This window comes from Emys orbicularis, chromosome 17 (assembly GCF_028017835.1).
Source record: "Emys orbicularis isolate rEmyOrb1 chromosome 17, rEmyOrb1.hap1, whole genome shotgun sequence".
Taxonomy (NCBI): domain Eukaryota; kingdom Metazoa; phylum Chordata; order Testudines; family Emydidae; genus Emys; species Emys orbicularis.
Genome location: NC_088699.1, coordinates 13574565 through 13590916, shown reverse-complemented (window position 1 = coordinate 13590916; position 16352 = coordinate 13574565). Strand labels below are relative to the sequence as shown.

Sequence of the window (16352 nt, the reverse complement as noted above, 5' to 3'; positions counted from 1 at the left end):
CACCAGCAAGAGCGACATGAGCCTGATCGTAGCAAACAGCAATAACAGAAAATATTGCCACCACTGCTGGCGAGGATTTCCCACAGGTGTGAGGGTGCTCGCTCGCATCCTTCTGTTACCACAGCTCGGGGGAGCATGGCCCATCCTGCCAATGAAAGGGTGTGGTTCCTATAGGAGAAGCCCTAAGTGTATTCTATTGTTCTTGCATCCTCTGTTGGTTCCCTCTGCATTAGAGAGAAGACAGAGCTGTGATGTTCAGAGCTGGAGCTGTACCCGAATGCCACAGCTAGGCTTTTGCTTGGGCCCCCATCTCTATTCTTTTTCAAAAGTGCCTCATCTTGGTGACCAATTTTGTGCCTGAAATTCATTCCAGCCCCCCCCCCCCCCCAAAAAAAAACCCATTCCGGTGGAATTAATTTGGGGCACAAATGCTGGCGTTTAAGATGTTCACCTGCCTGATCTGAGGGTATATTTACACACACTGTTAATTACAGCTGCAAAATTAGAGGCCACTTCTAAAAAAACCAGGCCCTTAAATGTCATTTTGTAGGAAAGTTGAATATCGGTCTGGCAAGGCCAAAGCACGGGGGCCTTACACAGGCAAAACTCATTGAAGTTGGATGGGGCTCTGTAGAGGTTTGTGCACATGGCGTCTTTTGAAGGCCAAATAAGGATGTCAGGGTTTGGTGCACCCTGGGTTTTAATATTATCTACTGAGATTTTATTGGGAAAACATAAAGGAGACTGCGGTTAGTTTTTCAGAGCGTCTGCTCGCCTTAGCTCTTACAAACTTAAGCTAAGATGGTGCTGAAGCAGTTTTACTCAGGGATAAATCAAAATAACGCTTCCTCCGCGGCTAAGCTCAGCAAAATCACCTTTGCAGTGTTCTCAAACAGGGCTGCTCTGTTCTGTGCTTCTCCTTTCTTCACCCAGTGTCCATAGATTCTAAACGCACAGGCATCAATGAGTTTGCGAATGGGTTTCAGAGCGTAGGGGTCTCTCATCATTACCTCCCTGGTAATTGGCTTGACATTCCGATAGTGATGATAGATGCGGACTGATGCCAGAACTGTCAGGCAGATGACCTGAAATGAAATGTAGCCAGTTCATGTGAAAAGGCAAGTGCTTTGGAAAACTGAAATTAATCAACAGACTATCAATTTAAACTGATTCATTAACATAAGGATGGCCTTAGTGGGTCAGACCAATGGTCCATCTAGCCCAGTATCTTCCTGTCTTCTGACAGTGGCCAATGCCTGATGCTTCAAAGGGAATGAACGGAACATGGCAATTATGAAGTGATCCATCTCCTATCATCCAGTCGACCAGCCCCAGCAGCTGGAGCATGGGATTGCATCCCTGATCATCTTGGCTAATAGGTTTGTCAATGCTATCTTCCATGAACTTATCTAATCTTTTTTGAAGCTGGCCTTTACAACATCCCCTGGCAATGAGCTCTACAGGTTGAACATGCTTTGTGCGAAGAAGTATTTCCTTTTGTTTGTTTTAAACCTGCTGCCAATTAATTGCATTGGGTAACCCCTGGTTCTTGTGTCATGCAAAGGGGTAAATAACACCTCCTCATTCACTTTCCCCATGCCATTCATGATTATATAGACTATCGTATCCTCCCTTAGTCATCTCTTTTCCAAGCCTAACAGTTCCAGTGTTTTTAATCTCTCCTCATATGGAAGCTGTTTCATACCTTTAATAATGTTTGTTACCCTTCTCTGTATTTTTTCTATTGTGAATCTATTTCTTTCTTGAGATGGGGAGACCAGAACTGCACAAATATTCCAGGTGTGGGCATACCATGGATTTATATAATGGCATGATATTTGCTATCTTCTATTTATCCCTTTCCTAATGGTTCCTAACGTTCTGTTTGCTTTTTTTGACTGCTGCTGCACATTTAGTGGATGATTTCAGAGAACCATCCACAGGGACTCCAAGATCTCTTTCTTGAGCTCTTTCAGCTACTTTAGCCCCCCATCATTTTGTCTGTATAGTTGGGATTATGTTTTCCAATATGCATTCCTCTGCATTTATCAACACCAACTTTCATCTGCCATTTTGTGGCCCAGTCTACCTTTTCCTTGTTTAAATCCCTCTGTGTAACATGCTTCTTCCATTAAGAATTTCAGTGTTAAACCCACTGGGATATATCAAAAAATAAACTACATGGGCACTGCTTTGAAACTGGCCTCCTTCTGGTCATCTATAATGTATTAAGTACCTGCACTGTATTGTCTCTCTAAAGCACTGATCTACTGGATAGATCCGTTTTGTTTAAGTCCTATTACTTCCTGTGCATTAGAGATGAACCCAGGCTACAAAATTCAGTCCCAAAGTTTGGCTCCTTAGTTATGGTTTGGGCTCATCTTTAAGAGCCTGATCCTTCACCCTCATTAGCAGTCGAATCAATGTTGGAGCCGTGGCTATCGACCATGATGAATAAATAATAAACCAGCTGAAGGCTGTATGCGATCTCGTTCCTAACATATTTGAAATGTCACTGTCAGCCAGTCCTGATGGAAGGATCTAAAAAAACTCTGTTACCTTAAGTTTCCTTAAAGGGCTGAAGTTCCGTACTTCCTCCACGACATATTGCTGGAAGAACGGGTGGGCCAGCGCATCGTTGACTGTGTAGCGCTTCTTAGGATTCACCACCAGGAGCCGGGAAATCTGCAGGAAGGCACAGTCAGACGGATTGGCACAGACGGACGTGCCCTTCTCTCCTTATTGTTACCCTGTCCCAGGAGCATTCCATCAGGTGTCCCCACTACTGGATTCTTGTCTGTCTTTGGTTCCTCAGGCCTCGAGATTGCATAAGAAGAGCAGAATCTAGAAATACTTTGAGGGTTATTATTTGTATGACAGTAGAGCCTAAAGGCCCTACCCAAGATTGGGGTGTCATTTCTTTAGGCACTGTATAAACACAGTAAGAAACAGTCCCTACCCCAAAGAGCTTACAGGCTATACTCACAAGACTGATAAAAGGTGGGAGGGGGAAAAAGAGGCACAGAGACTAAGTAACTTGCCCAAGATCACACAGGGCAGAACCAGGAGTAGAATCCCCATACTACTACTGCATCCACCAGGCCACCCTACCCCACTAGTAAAGCTGGAGAGATTCCCTGTTTCTCCCATTCCTTCCACGGCAAGTAAGCGCTCACCAGATCTTTGACTGTGTCTGACTGATCATCCCACTCTGGAGAGCTGAACTGGTAATTCCCGCTCATGATCATCCGCAGCATGAGCATCTGCTTCCGGTGCCAGAAGGGCGGCGAGCCAGCCAGCAGGGTGTACATGATCACACCACTACTCCACCTGCCAAAGGCAGAGCAGACCGGTATCAGTCCCCTGGGCACATTCATTAGTATCGCTCATGACACGGAAGCCAAGACAGGCATCAACTGCAAAATCCTGATCCAGAGCTGCGTGTCAAATGTCTCCGGGGTGCTCGGCTTATTAGACAAATAGGGCCCAGTTACCAAACTGGAGGCCAGAGCCGGGTTGGGCCTACGCTGGGGTGTTTGAGCCTCACACTCCGTCAAGCTGGGAGAGGGGAGGGTTGGCAGAATAGGCCACACCTGTGAAAAACTGCCTCAGCTGGTAAGGAGGAGGGAAGAGTTCCCTCAGGTGGGGCTCATTGGGTTAGGCACATAAGGAGGAAGCATGGGGGGGTGAGGGGCTGTGTAGGAGGAGAAACAACCTATGACGACTTCTGTGTGGGAAAGAACAGGAAGCCAGAGTAGATGCTGAGGCAGAAGAGTGGAGTGGTCCTCCTTGCTCACCAGAGCCATTGTGCTAGCCCAGGGAAGCTGTGAGTTAGAGACTTTTATTCTGGACCTGTTCTGATTTCACTGCTTTAGACTGTGGGGAAGTTCTGGTGGACCATGAGAGAGGGATATTTTGCCTTTCAGGCTTATCACTGGTAAAGCCAGTTAGCCCTGTATGCCCCCCAGCCCCATCCTTGCAGTGCAGGAGTCAGCTGTCCGGACTGGACTGCAGTGTAATTCAGGAGTCAGCCCCTTACAAGCCTGTGCTGTCAGTGGGGAGTGGGCTGGAGTCGCTCTGTCACGGCTGGTCAGCCAGGAATGGGAGAACCTTGCACAGCAAATCTCCTTTGCACACATGAGGCTTGTCAGGTGCCCGGTTTAATTCAGGTGACTCACCCAAGAAGAGAGCTGAGAAAGCAGCTCACGTGTCTATTTACAGTTACTAATCTGCACAGGTCTGGCCTTGCACCCATTGAAGTCGATGGCAAAGCTCCCATTTGCTTCACCGGGAACAGGATCAGGCCCTAGAAGAGCACTGTTTTCTGACGGCGCTCTCAGTGGGTGTATAAAACCCAATTTCAGGGCTTGTCAGTGTGAAAAGGCAAAGAACCATTTTGGACACCCAATCGTGCACCGCTCATTATTATTAATGACCGTTAGTGCTTTTCACCTACATAGCACTAAAGCCCAGATTGAATTGAGTGGAAGTTAGGTACCTCAATACCTTTATGGATCTGGACCTATGTGTTATTCCCCTTCAAAACCCCCGTTCACCTGCTTCACAGGTGTTGTGAGGATTAGTTAGCAGGGTTGTTATCCCCCTGGTATAGACAGTTGATGGTAAATAATACTACTTCTTTAGCACTGTATGCTCAAATAGGCAAAGATGAGGAAACTGAGGCAGAGAATTTATGTTAGAGCTGGGATTAGAAATCTGATATTCCTGGCTCGCTGTCATATGTGTAGACCATTAGCCCATGTCATTCGCTCTGCGTACTGTATAACCTCTTCACTGACCCCAGCCAGTTGTGGCTGGTATTCAGATCTCTTATCCTTGGAGACTAGTTTGTATGAGCTCCTCTTGCTTTTCCCGGCGTCCAAAAGCATGAGAATTTCAGAAGTAAACCCCATTGCAAAGGGAGGAGATGTTCACTCCAGGTACTAGGAAAGTTTGTCACTACATATGAATGTTCTACTTACATGTCAACTTCCTTTCCATACCCTGGATGGCCCTTATCCATGGAGCACTCTAATATTTCAGGTGCTAGATAACCAGGAGTGCCACAGATTTCTGCAAGAAAGGGATGGAACTTTTCACTTTAACATCAGTGAATTTGCAGAGGTTTGTACCACCCTGTAACCAGTAAATAGCTATTCATTGAGCGGCTGCTGATGGACAGAATGTTTCCAGTGTGTGTTACATAGCCCTTAACCACGCTTCATTGGTATCTTATCTGGGAAGTCCAATATCGAGTTATAACCTGTAATGTGGGCAAGGAGAAGAGTGACCAAGCCAAACAGCCATTTGTGCCTTTGAATAATCTCATCCCAATGGGTTATGAAATAACTAGTATCTGCAAGTAAGATTGTGATGGGGGAAAGCTAGTATGGGATGTCATAGGAGTGTGTAACTAGGAGCAACTAGTAGAAATCAAGAGAGAAAATTTAGGATGAACTTCCAGAGGAGAAGTCAATATAATGGGAAGTGGTAGAAGCCCCATCGGTTAAGACGCTTAAAGCAAGGCTTGACAAAGTACTGCGTATAGACTGAAGGAGCAAGCCTGCCCTGCCAAGGGGATAGCATAGACAATCTAGAAGGTCTTCTCCTCCTTTGACTGCTGTGATCAAATAATCATCCCACCTTTGAGCTTCTCATCCCTATTCAACTCGCAGGAGAAGCCAAAGTCCATCAGCTTGATGTTCATGTTGTCATCCAGGAGAATGTTCTCCGGCTTCAGGTCTCTGTGGACGATGTTCATGGAATGGAGGTATTGGATCACTTGCAGCAGTGCACGCATAATTTTCCTAGAGGGGATGATAATGGGGTGGAGGAGATAAGTCCTCTTTCAGCCAAGCAACCCCTCCAAAAAGAGATCCCATACCCTCTTCTCCTCTCCCCACAGACAGCCTGAGAATGATGGAGACACACTGAGCTCATCCTGCTTCTAGGCAACGGGATGAGCACTGTAGCTCTGAACCCCAGTGTCCAATTCAGTAGCCTGAGAGTGAGCTTTGCCACCTGGCCCTAGGAACAGACACTGGTTGTCCTTATGTTCCATTGAAGCTGGGTGTGGACCAAAAGGTGCCTGTAAGTGCAACCCCTTGCACTCCTGACAAGTTGCCAGCGGAGAACAGCAGTTTTGGGCAAACTCAGGAACTGAAAGGTTTGAAACCTGGGCTGTGAGAGACCCCATTTCAGATCTGGAGACCTTTTGGGGGAGCTTGCAACTAGTGAGTCCAAAGTGCCACTGTTTGTCCAGGTGGAAATGCTGGCAGAACCACTGTGCTGTTCAAGTCTGTCTCACCATACCTGGTTTCCTTCTCACTTAAGGTGACTTTCTCTGTGAGGTAATCAAAGAGCTCTCCTCTCTTCATTCTGTGTTTAGGAAGACAAGGCACTTAAATATGCTGGCCTTGAGTCACAGCCACAATGTAAAATGGCAATAAAATCTTTGGAATCAACCACTACATGTAAAATGCAGCGACAACCCTGGAAAAGGTCTAGGGGGCTCCCTGTTTGTCTCTCTGTGACCTCAAGCAAATCTCAGTATCTCCAACCCCAAGCCTGCAAAAATCAAGTGTCAGGTCTCAAACAATCAAGAGATTTGGCTTTAAAATCATGAGATTTGTAAAACAATAAATGTGGGGTTCTTTTGATTTGCCTTCTGAACTTTGAACCCCGTGGGGTCATGTTTTCAAGCTTTTCTCTGTAACTATGAGGAATCATACTTTAAAAAAAAAATTAAAGCTGGGAGTCTCACATAATCACTTGACTCCAGGAGTTGACGCTTTAAGAAAAACAACAAAGATTGAGTGTCACAATAAAATCCTGAGAGTTGGTAACACTGAATTCTACTCAATTCACAAGTAAAAGGAAGTAGATTTCCCCTCTCCCCCCCATTAATCAGCCCCATAAGCTCACTCTGAGAGTCAAGGTGGGTTCTCTCTGGTTCTTGCATCATCACCAGTAATAAAGATTTTGCAAATGAACTTAGTTAACAATTCCACTGACGCAGGACTAGGAAAGAACCCAGATCCCTCTCCTGGAATTGTTTTTGACTTATTGAGAGGAAGTCCTTTATCTTCATCACTAAAGAGCACAGAGATGATTCCAAACACCCCCAGGCAATAGATCTGGTGGATAAGAAGCTGCCAGTTCTAAATAATGTTGTTTCTCTTGCCTTTTACACCACAAACATAATATGAAGGCACCACAGAGGCACAGTAGGGTCCAAATAACCCTAGTTACTGAAAAAACACAACATTCAAGGCATCATTACATATGTATGCTGGGTGCTCTGGTTGGGTTCTGGCAGCTTTTATAACAGAACACCCTGAGCATCACTAGAGGGTTCACAAACTATTTAAAGGAACACTCCCCTAGTCTTTTACACAACAAATAGTAGTTTTTCTGACCACCCAACACACTCAAAACTATTTATTTATTGTTTTTTCTGTGGGACTTTTCACCTAGATTCTCAGCCCCTCTGTGACAGAGTGCAGGGTGCAAATGGGTGAGCCTTCACTCTGATCACTCTACTAGTAATTAGTTCTCAAATAGGAAGCTGATGGGGGGGGGGGGAGTGTTAATTAACACTCATAGTTAATTCCTCATAGTTACAGAGAAAAGCTTGAAATTTAAACTTCTTTTTAGAAGTGCCCTAGACAACACAGGAAGTTGGTGGCAGATCTCCTGAGTCCCATTTTTACAGTATTGGCTAATACCACACCCTCCCATGCTCCATTGGTGATGACTCTCTAAGCCGGACAGGGCCACCCAGAGCGGGGGGCAAGTGGGGCAATTTGCCCTGGGCCCCCCAGGGGCCCCCACGAGAGTTTTTCCGCTCCGGGTCTTCGGCGGCGGGGGGTCCTTCCGCTCTGGGACCCGCCGCCGAAGACCCCAGGCCCCCTGAATCCTCTGGGCGGCCCTGAAGCCGGAGCTGCATTCCCTTGTGCCCTGACATCACAAGAGATGTTGTCCAGGCCCAGAAGTTCTTTGGCTGATACATGCAGTGATTTCTTGCAATCAATTAGCTTTTGGAGCCTTCCTACAGGAGACACATGTTTTTGCTTAGACTGCCCCACTGAATGCATTCAGATCCAGGGGCTCTTCTGCTAAGGGTGGCTATGAGGTGTAAGAAGATGGGTTAATGCAGCCACCTCAAAGCAGCGACAGAAAAGCATCTCTCTGGGCTTGTCCCCGCACAAAGTTGCACTGGTTTAACCAAATCGGTGCAACATCACACCCTGAGTTAAATCAGGTCTAAGCCACAGAGCTCGCACCTTTCCCACTCCACTTGGTTACCTTCTAAAGAGCTGGCTGAAACCACAAGCCCTGACTGATCAGAAGTTGAAGCATTACATAAGGCACAGATCGTTCTGGGGACGCAGACGGGGCCAAATGTATAAATAGACTCCAGGATCTATGACAGAGCTCGCCAAAGGTTACAGGGAAACCTGAGCAACCCCGCTCGCTCCCACAAGGAGGAAAGGGGGGAGGGCTGCCTGTGCAGCCAGCCCTGTATTGGCAGGGGAGGCTGAAGCCTTAGCAGTGAAGAGAATGTTCTTGGGCATGCAGCGTTGAGTCCTGGCAGAGTCGGATACGTTGCAAAGTGCTGCTGGGCGCCTGGTTGGTTTTTTGGGCTTGTGTGAAATTCCATTCACAAATGCCCTTTTGCAACGGTTACTGGAACAGAGGCCACCTGCTTGGTGTCTGCTGACGGGAGATTGACGCTCACTTCTCATTTAGCTAGCCGGCTGGGTGGGTGTACACAGGGAAGCCCCTGATAGAAGGGGATGAAGAACAGTAAGGTGGGAACGGGGACACCAGCTGAACCAGCATCATAGCCAGCCAAGACGGGGGGGGGAGGGATAGGTCAGTGGTTTGAGCATTGGCCTGCTAAACCCCGGGTTGTGGGTTCAATCCTTGAGGGGGCCACTTAGGGATCTGGGGCAAAAATCAGTACTTGGTCCTGCTAGTGAAGGCAGGGGGCTGGACTTGATGACCTTTCAAGGTCCCTTCCAGTTCTAGGAGATAGGATATCTCCATTAAGAATAAGAAAGATGCCTTCACTCTGAGGGCCATGTGAGGTCTCACCATGCCCTTCCTGGCTACCTTTCTCCCCTCAGTTGGATCCAGGGATTTCCTGTTTATCACCTGCCATGCTGAGGGAGTACTGGAGGGTGCCCTCTATAAAAGGGATGTTCCCCCCTCTCAACCAGACTGTTGTGACCTTTAATGTGGCTGGAAGGCAAACTCAAGGGCCGTGTTCTTCGTAATCCTGGCTAAGCAACCGCCCACCAGAATGGAGTTATCAGGCAGCAGGGCTCCAAGGGCACAGCGTGGGAAACAGGAAGCGGGGCACTTGTTTCCACCTCGGCTACAGGCTTGGGACGTGACTCTGGGCAAGTCTTTTACCCTCTCTCTTCCCCCAGCTGTAAAGTGAGGGTGACGCTATTTCCCAGCCTCACGGGGCAGTGAGATTAGTGCACTCGGCTTGTAAAGCTCTTTGAGAGCCTCAGACGGAGGATGCTAGGGAAGTGCAAAGTGTTATCGTGTTTCTCTCTGTCATTGACTATGCATTTCACCTCCTCCCAGTGACCGCTCTGGCGATTGATTTGCCTGTGGCCGGGACCGCAGGAACCATAGGTGCTGAGTTATATGGGCCCATGGTGCCCATGCTCCACCAATATTCAGGAACGGGGGCCTGGTTCCACCAGTGTTTGGGCTTATATTTTCAGAGCCATCCCGTCCTTAGGACGGACTGAGGCAACTTCCCCGGGCCCCGCGCTTCAGTGGAACGTAGGGTCCAGGGCAGCATGGGGCGCTAGCGGGGGGCCTGGCGCCGGCAGCAGTGAGCGACCCAGCCCCAGCCTGCCCTGCTCCGCTCCGCCTCTTCCTGCCCCCGCTCTGTCCCCATCCCGCCCCCACTCCACCCTTTCCCCAAGTCCCTGCCCCTGCCCTGCCTCTTCCCGCCCCTGCTCCACCTCTTCCCGTCCCTGCTCTGCCCCTCCCCACCCCCATTCCACCCCTTTGCCAAGTGCCAGCCCCGCCTCTTTCTGGATTTTGCCCCCTCCCCCGAGCGACACTGGGAGCCGGCGGGATGGGGCGGAGCGGGCTGGGACCCGGTTGCTCGCTGCTGCAGGCACCAGGCCCCCCGCTAACCCCTCAGGCCATCCTGGACCCTACGTTCCACTGAAGCGCGGGGCCCCCCAAAGCGCAGGGCCCAGGGCAGTTGGCCCGGTCCGTCCTATGGACGGGACAGCTCTGCTTAGACCTGTTCTGGGCACCACCAAAAATTATACAAATCTGGCACCCATGGCAGGAACAGCTACATTTAAAAAAAAAAAAAAATCCCACCTTCAACTCCTCTTTTGCCTTGTGCCGCATTCCTAACCTCACACTGCTTGGCACCAGCTACTTGATAGAACAACTTTCCCTCTGCCAGCTGAAGCCAGCTGTATGTGCACGGGTGGTTGAGCTCCTGAGAAACCTGCAGGGATCTGCGTCGATTGCGTAGTTCTTTGGGCAGCTTCACGTGCCTCTGGTATCGAGCTGGATCCAAACCAGAATCCCAGCTCGATCAGCCAGAGTTTGAGGGTGTTCGAGTCAGACCAGATCAGGCGCTTGGGAGGCTTTCTGCACTGGTTGCTTGGTTCATACAGAAAAGTACACGTCAGCTGGTTTCTGTTATGGAAGATCACCTCCATTAACCAGCCAGACCCTTCCAAGATGCTGAGGTTTAGAGGTAATTGGCTGGCAGTTACTTCTCCCCACAACACCCAACTCTCCTGTGCCTGACTATGAACTGGGTGCTGAGGTGACTGGGTGCCTTCTGCTCCCATGGAGGTCACTGGGAGCAGGACATGCTCAGCACTCTGCAGGAGCCATGCAACACCTGGCTGTACTGGGTCCTAAACAGAGTGGAGCTCAGTTAGTGATTGGCGGGGAGACCACCAAGGAAATCTCCTCTGGACTCGCTGCCAGGAGAGGGGATCAGGCCAGGAATAGCTCAGAGTGCCAGCATGTTACTTGTCTTGCATGTTTTTAAAGCCAGCGCTGCATGTTATCAGGCTAAGGATGATCTATTGCGGTATGGGGCCCACTCCTTTATGGTCTCAACTTCAGTTTGGTATGGCGACCACTAATAGGAAAATCTATAAATCCCAGGGGCCAGATTTTGCTGTCGGATACATTACTGTAAACCCCATTGACTTCAGTAAGGATTGAATGGGTGTCACTGAACAGACCATGCCCCCACTGATCAGACAGACAGGAGGACAACCCCCCCCCCAAAAAAACAAACAAACAAACAAACAAAAACAACAGATGGTACTTACAGGTCAAACACCAAGAAGAAAAAGGTGTGGGATTCATAACTATCCTTCAGCTGAACTGCAATAAAACATGATATCAACTATCATGCCAGTGCTGTAACTTACACGGGGCTCTATGTACGTGCAGTCAGACATGTTCCCTGCCCCAAAGAGACTCTAATCCACTGACTCCTTAAGGACGAAAATGTGAGCTCATCTCAGAGCTCCCCAATCCTGGAAGGTGGCTGGGTGCCCTAGGCTTTCACTGAGCTCAGTGGGAGCTCAGAGTGCATGACACATTGCAGGAGTCACCCAGCACCTAGCTGGATTGGGTCCTGAGCTGAGCTTGGTTCGTCTTTGGCTGGGACACCACCAAGGAAAACCCAGTGCTGCAGAAAGCAGTGTGGGTGAATCAGAGAGGAGGCAATGGCCCAGCACGGTTAGGGACCACTGGGCTACTAGAGGCCTCCCCTTTCAGATGAGATGCAAGCCAAAGTCCTGGCTAGCTGTGCTCACCCCCTGGCACCAAAGGGTATGTACTCACAGTGGCCAAATACCTCCTGGGGAAATTACATTCTGCCTCCCTACAGACCACAGAATTCCTGAATGGCTCTTCCTCCCCCTTCCCCAAGCAGAGTGAAAAATGAGACAGTTGTTGTTGACACCAATGCCAGCTTTGCTACCTAAAACTTCTGGCAGTAGGACTGCATCCTGTCCCTGCAGGGAAATGGATGCTAGCTACACCCCTTGTTCCTTCCTATAGCCCTTTCTCTGGTCAGATCCTCTAATGGCACTGCACTGAAAGGGACTTCCTGGAATCATATGAAGAGAAACTAACCAATCCCAGGAATCAGCAAAGCTGCCTTTCTATTTCCTAGAATACCTTCATCAGGCAGAACTGGAAACCTCGTCTGGGAGGTCACAGCCTGTGCTTTTCAGAAGAGCTGAGTCATTAACAAGTGAAACACACAACACCAGAGGTGTCAGGGCAGAATTTCAGGCTCCACATATGGTACCGGAGCCTGCAAACCAAAGCCAAGGTCCTGAGGAATCAAATGTGAACACGGCAGGCTCTGAAGTGAGATGCTTGCCCTGTGTCAATTTGCAGGTTTTAGCCACCCACAGGATTTGACTATACTTAGAATGCAGCAGCTGTGTGCTGTAGCCCTGAGTGAAGACGCTACCTACACCGACGGGGAGAGCTTCTCCCATCAGCATAGGCCTCCACCTCCTGAAGAGGTGATAGCTACATCGACGGGAGAAGTTGTCTACACCAGCGGTTAGGTCAATCTAACTATGTCACTTGGATTTTCCACACCCCTGAGCGACATAGTTAAACCAACATAAGCTTGTAGTGTAGACCAAGCCACACTCTTTGCCCTGAAGCAGAGATCTTCACGGATCACAGATAGCGTCTGTCAACACCGATTCCCCACTAAGAGCCCTGACGTCCGTGAGCTTTGGATCTGGGGCCTAACACCTCATCTAGTCTGTCTTCCCCAGCTGCAGGTTCCATGGGGCGTTGGGATCTTGCTTCTAGCAGGTCCTGTGCTCTGTCCAGCAATGCTGACTGGGATCATTATGGGTCTGGGGGAAGCAGTGAGTGGCAGAAGGGCTCGCGAGGGCCCTGCTCATCTAGGATTTGAGCCAACTCCCAGCAAGATATCGCTATCAGACACCATCAGGTGGGCATCCACAGAAGATGGATCCTTTCCATGTAGGGATTTCAGCTCAAGGAGCCAAAGGGATTAATCAAAATCTGAAAACTCTTGTGAATACCTAGAACAGAAAATGGGGTGGGAAAAGCCACTGATCAATTTGTTACCCAGGTGCCCAGTGATACTAATGCTTTGACTTACTGATATTGGGATGTCCTGAGACCTTCCGAAGGATGTCTATCTCCTTGATAGTGGCTTTCCTCAGCTCCTGGACCTCCTCTGGGGATAAATTACCAGCTGTGATGTCTATAATCTTAACCGCATACTCTTGGCTGGTGGGTTTGTGAATGCACCGACGAACCACGCTGCTTACCCCTCTGCCAGGACCAAGACAAAGAAAAGATTGGAATAGGAGGAAAATTTCTAGCCAGTTTCACTTCCTGGTGCTCATGCACTAGCACAGTGCTAACAGGATGAGGTAAGGGAGTTTGGGTCAATGGAAAATGCAGTGGGACTCCCACATGTTAGTTTGACTCCCCAAGCTGCTGCTGTGGACCCTATCTAGTATCTGCAAATAGAATCCTAGAAATATAGGGCTGAAAGGGACCTTAAGAAGTCAAGTCCAGCTCCCTACGCTGAGGCAGAACCAAGTAAACCTAGACTGTCCCTGACAGATATTTGTCCAACCCGCTCTTAAAAACCACCTGTGATACGGATTCAACAATCTCCCTTGCAAGCCTATTCCAGAGTTTAACTCCCCTTAGAGTTAGAAAGTTTTTCCTAATATCTAACCTAAATCTCCCTGCTGCAGATTAAGCCCATTACTACTTCTCCTGCCTTCAGTGGACATGGAGCACAATTGATCACCGTCCTCTTTATAATACCCATTAACATATTTGAAGACTATTGGTGGTCATCTTTTCTCGAGACTAAACATGTTTGGGGTTTTGTTTTTTTTAACCTTTCCTCATAGATCAGGTTTTCTAAATCTTTTACCATTTTTGTTCCTCTCCTCTGGACTCTCTCCAATTTGTCCACATCTTTCCTAAAGTGTGGCACCCGGAATTGGACCCTGTACTCCAGGTGAGGCCTCACTAGTGCCGAGTAGAGTAGGACAATTATCTCCTGTGCTTACATACACGACTTCCATTAGAGGACCTGCACTTTCCTTCATCTTTCGCCTAATGTCTTTAAAGAACCATTTCTTACACCTAGCAATGAACAAAAAAGGCAGTAACTCATTCTGTGCCTTGGCCTTTCTGATTTTGTCCCTACATGTTTGCGCTGTTCTTTTGTACACTTCCTTAGCATTTCATCCATGTTTCCACTTTTGATAGGATTCCTTTTTGGATTTTTCACATCATTAAAGAGCTCCTGATGGAGCATATTGACCTCTTCCTATCTTTCCTATCAGGGGCATGCACAAGGGTGGGGGGGCAAGCAGGGGCACAGCCCCCCTCAGTAATCCACTGGGGGCACAGAATTCCTCCAGCTCTGGGGCCATGGTGGCGAGCTCCTCCCAGCCCCTGGGCTGCGGGGAGAAGAGCAAACAGAACGTCCCCGTCCCCCCAAAAGGGGTCAAAGTTAGATTTCTGCAAATGCCCCTGTTTTCTATATATACTGAAAATATGTCCTTATAGTTTGCATTAAGGTATCACTCCTCTGGAAACAGTTTTCTGCCAGACCAGAGATCTGAGCTAAATGAAGATTTAACAGAAAGAGGAGAACAGTGGAGGAGAGGTGGAAGTGCTTTGTTTGGGGGTTCACTTCAAAGGTTCATTTGGACTCTAACTGGGAGCCAGGGACAGCACTCTGGCATCCTGCTCTTGAGGAGGTAATCAGGCAGTGAGATTGTATTCATGAGCACAGGATCCCAACCTGTCCTGGTAGGAAATGCTGCAAGGAAGCTTTCCTCAGAAACTGCTTTAGAGAAGGATTTTGTTAAGTGTAGACTCTCAGAAGCGTGCTGTACCGTTTTTGTTTTACATATAACCATTTCTGTTTCCATTATCCTTCCCCAGTATCATTTGAATCTTTGATAATAATCGTAAGATTGTTTCACTATCCATATATGCTGTGGTGTTACAAAGGACCTGAATCTGAATTGTACCAATCAAGCTGTGGGTACACTGTTCCCTGGGGAATAGTGAACCTGGTAGTTACTGAGAGCGTCCAGTGACAGGGGCTGGACTCTATAGGGGAGCACTTCAGAGTTGCAAGGCAAAGTAAGGGCCAGCAGAGCCCTGAGGAGATTGTTTGGGTGGCTAACAGACTGCAGTGTTCGGGAGCTGACACCCAGTTTAGTTCTAGCAATGCTCTCTGTTGCTGAGGGAGAGGGGTAACACAGTGACTAACTGTCCTGGGCACCCCGAGAAAGTGCTAGTAACATAACGCCTCTGCACAAAATGATAGCAGGAGGTTTTTTTTATCAGATGAGGTGTCTTCCAGCAATTTTTGCCCTAAACAGTCAGGCTGGTTCTCATTCTTACGCAGCTGTATAATTCTTCTCCAGAAGTAGCCACATCTCAGTATTCTTGGACAGCTTTGTGAATATACTTGGGGATGAAAGGTACTATATCATTGTTTGTACATGGGACGATAGGACTCAATACTTTCTCACACGGAGTCCTATTCAAATCAGTGGGACTAATTGTGTGAATAATGCAAACAGGTTTTGGCAATTCTGTCTACAAACAACTGGCCCATCGTTAAGAAACCCCACTTTACCTGCCCAGAATTTCCTTCGGGTCATAATTCTGATAAAATTCCTGGGCCGAATGCCAGTCTGGTAGCTCCTCCTCCTTGGTCATGTTTGGATCCTCACTGCGCCCACTCTAAAGTCTTGCTTCAAGGTAACAAATAGCTAAAACAAGAAAAAAAGCAACTAAATAGTACCATGGCTGTCTTTGTTTCCTCTAACCAGCCCTCTAGTCTCCAGGGCTAAAAATGGACCTGCACCTCTGTATTATTGGATTTCCACTTGTCTGTCTTGTATTTGGAGTCCTGATGTCTGATAGATCTTAGAACTAGAAACAGAGACCCAGACCCTCAAAGGCACTGAGGTTCCTAACTGCCACTGAAATAAATGGGAGTTAGGAGCCTGCTTGCCTCTGAGGGTCTGGTCCAGAATCCAAACAAAATTGTACTTGTCACTGTCCCACGTCCATTCATTCGCCATATGTGCGCACACCAGTGCTGATGAGGTGGCATGCTGCAGTGCTCATGGGAGTTGGCCTTGTTTCTGCTTCCTTCTAAAGTCAGGAAAAGGTCAGGGTGGGCAATAGAAGGGGAAGGAAATGAAAGGGAGTATTTCACTGATGGGGAATGTCCTATTCTATGCCAGATTCAAATCCCACTGAAGTTATGGAAACATGCC

General features: G+C 48.2%; 1 protein-coding gene across 1 annotated transcript; it reads right to left on the bottom strand.

Moving 5' to 3' along the window:
* Nucleotides 1-833: 833 nt before the first annotated feature.
* PHKG1 (phosphorylase kinase catalytic subunit gamma 1) lies at nucleotides 834-15786 on the bottom strand. The gene is made up of 9 exons (XM_065418349.1): nucleotides 15704-15786; nucleotides 13178-13353; nucleotides 11343-11397; nucleotides 6313-6378; nucleotides 5644-5807; nucleotides 4983-5073; nucleotides 3177-3330; nucleotides 2560-2685; nucleotides 834-1085 (listed from the first exon to the last, which is right to left on the bottom strand). The coding sequence occupies exons 1-9, from the start codon at nucleotides 15784-15786 to the stop codon at nucleotides 834-836; spliced, it is 1167 nt and encodes a 388-aa protein (XP_065274421.1).
* Between the last annotated feature and the right edge of the window lie 566 nt (nucleotides 15787-16352).

Excerpts from the sequence above, each read along its gene's own strand:
- PHKG1 (XM_065418349.1), bottom strand. The coding sequence starts at position 15,786 with ATGACCAAGGAGGAGGAGCTACCAGACTGGCATTCGGCCCAGGAATTT. Across the intron at positions 6,379-11,342 it reads TTCTTCTTGGTGTTTGACCT|AATGAAGAGAGGAGAGCTCT; the intron begins GTAAGTACCATC and ends TCCTAAACACAG. Across the intron at positions 1,086-2,559 it reads GCCCTTTAAGGAAACTTAAG|GTCATCTGCCTGACAGTTCT; the intron begins GTAACAGAGTTT and ends ATTTCATTTCAG.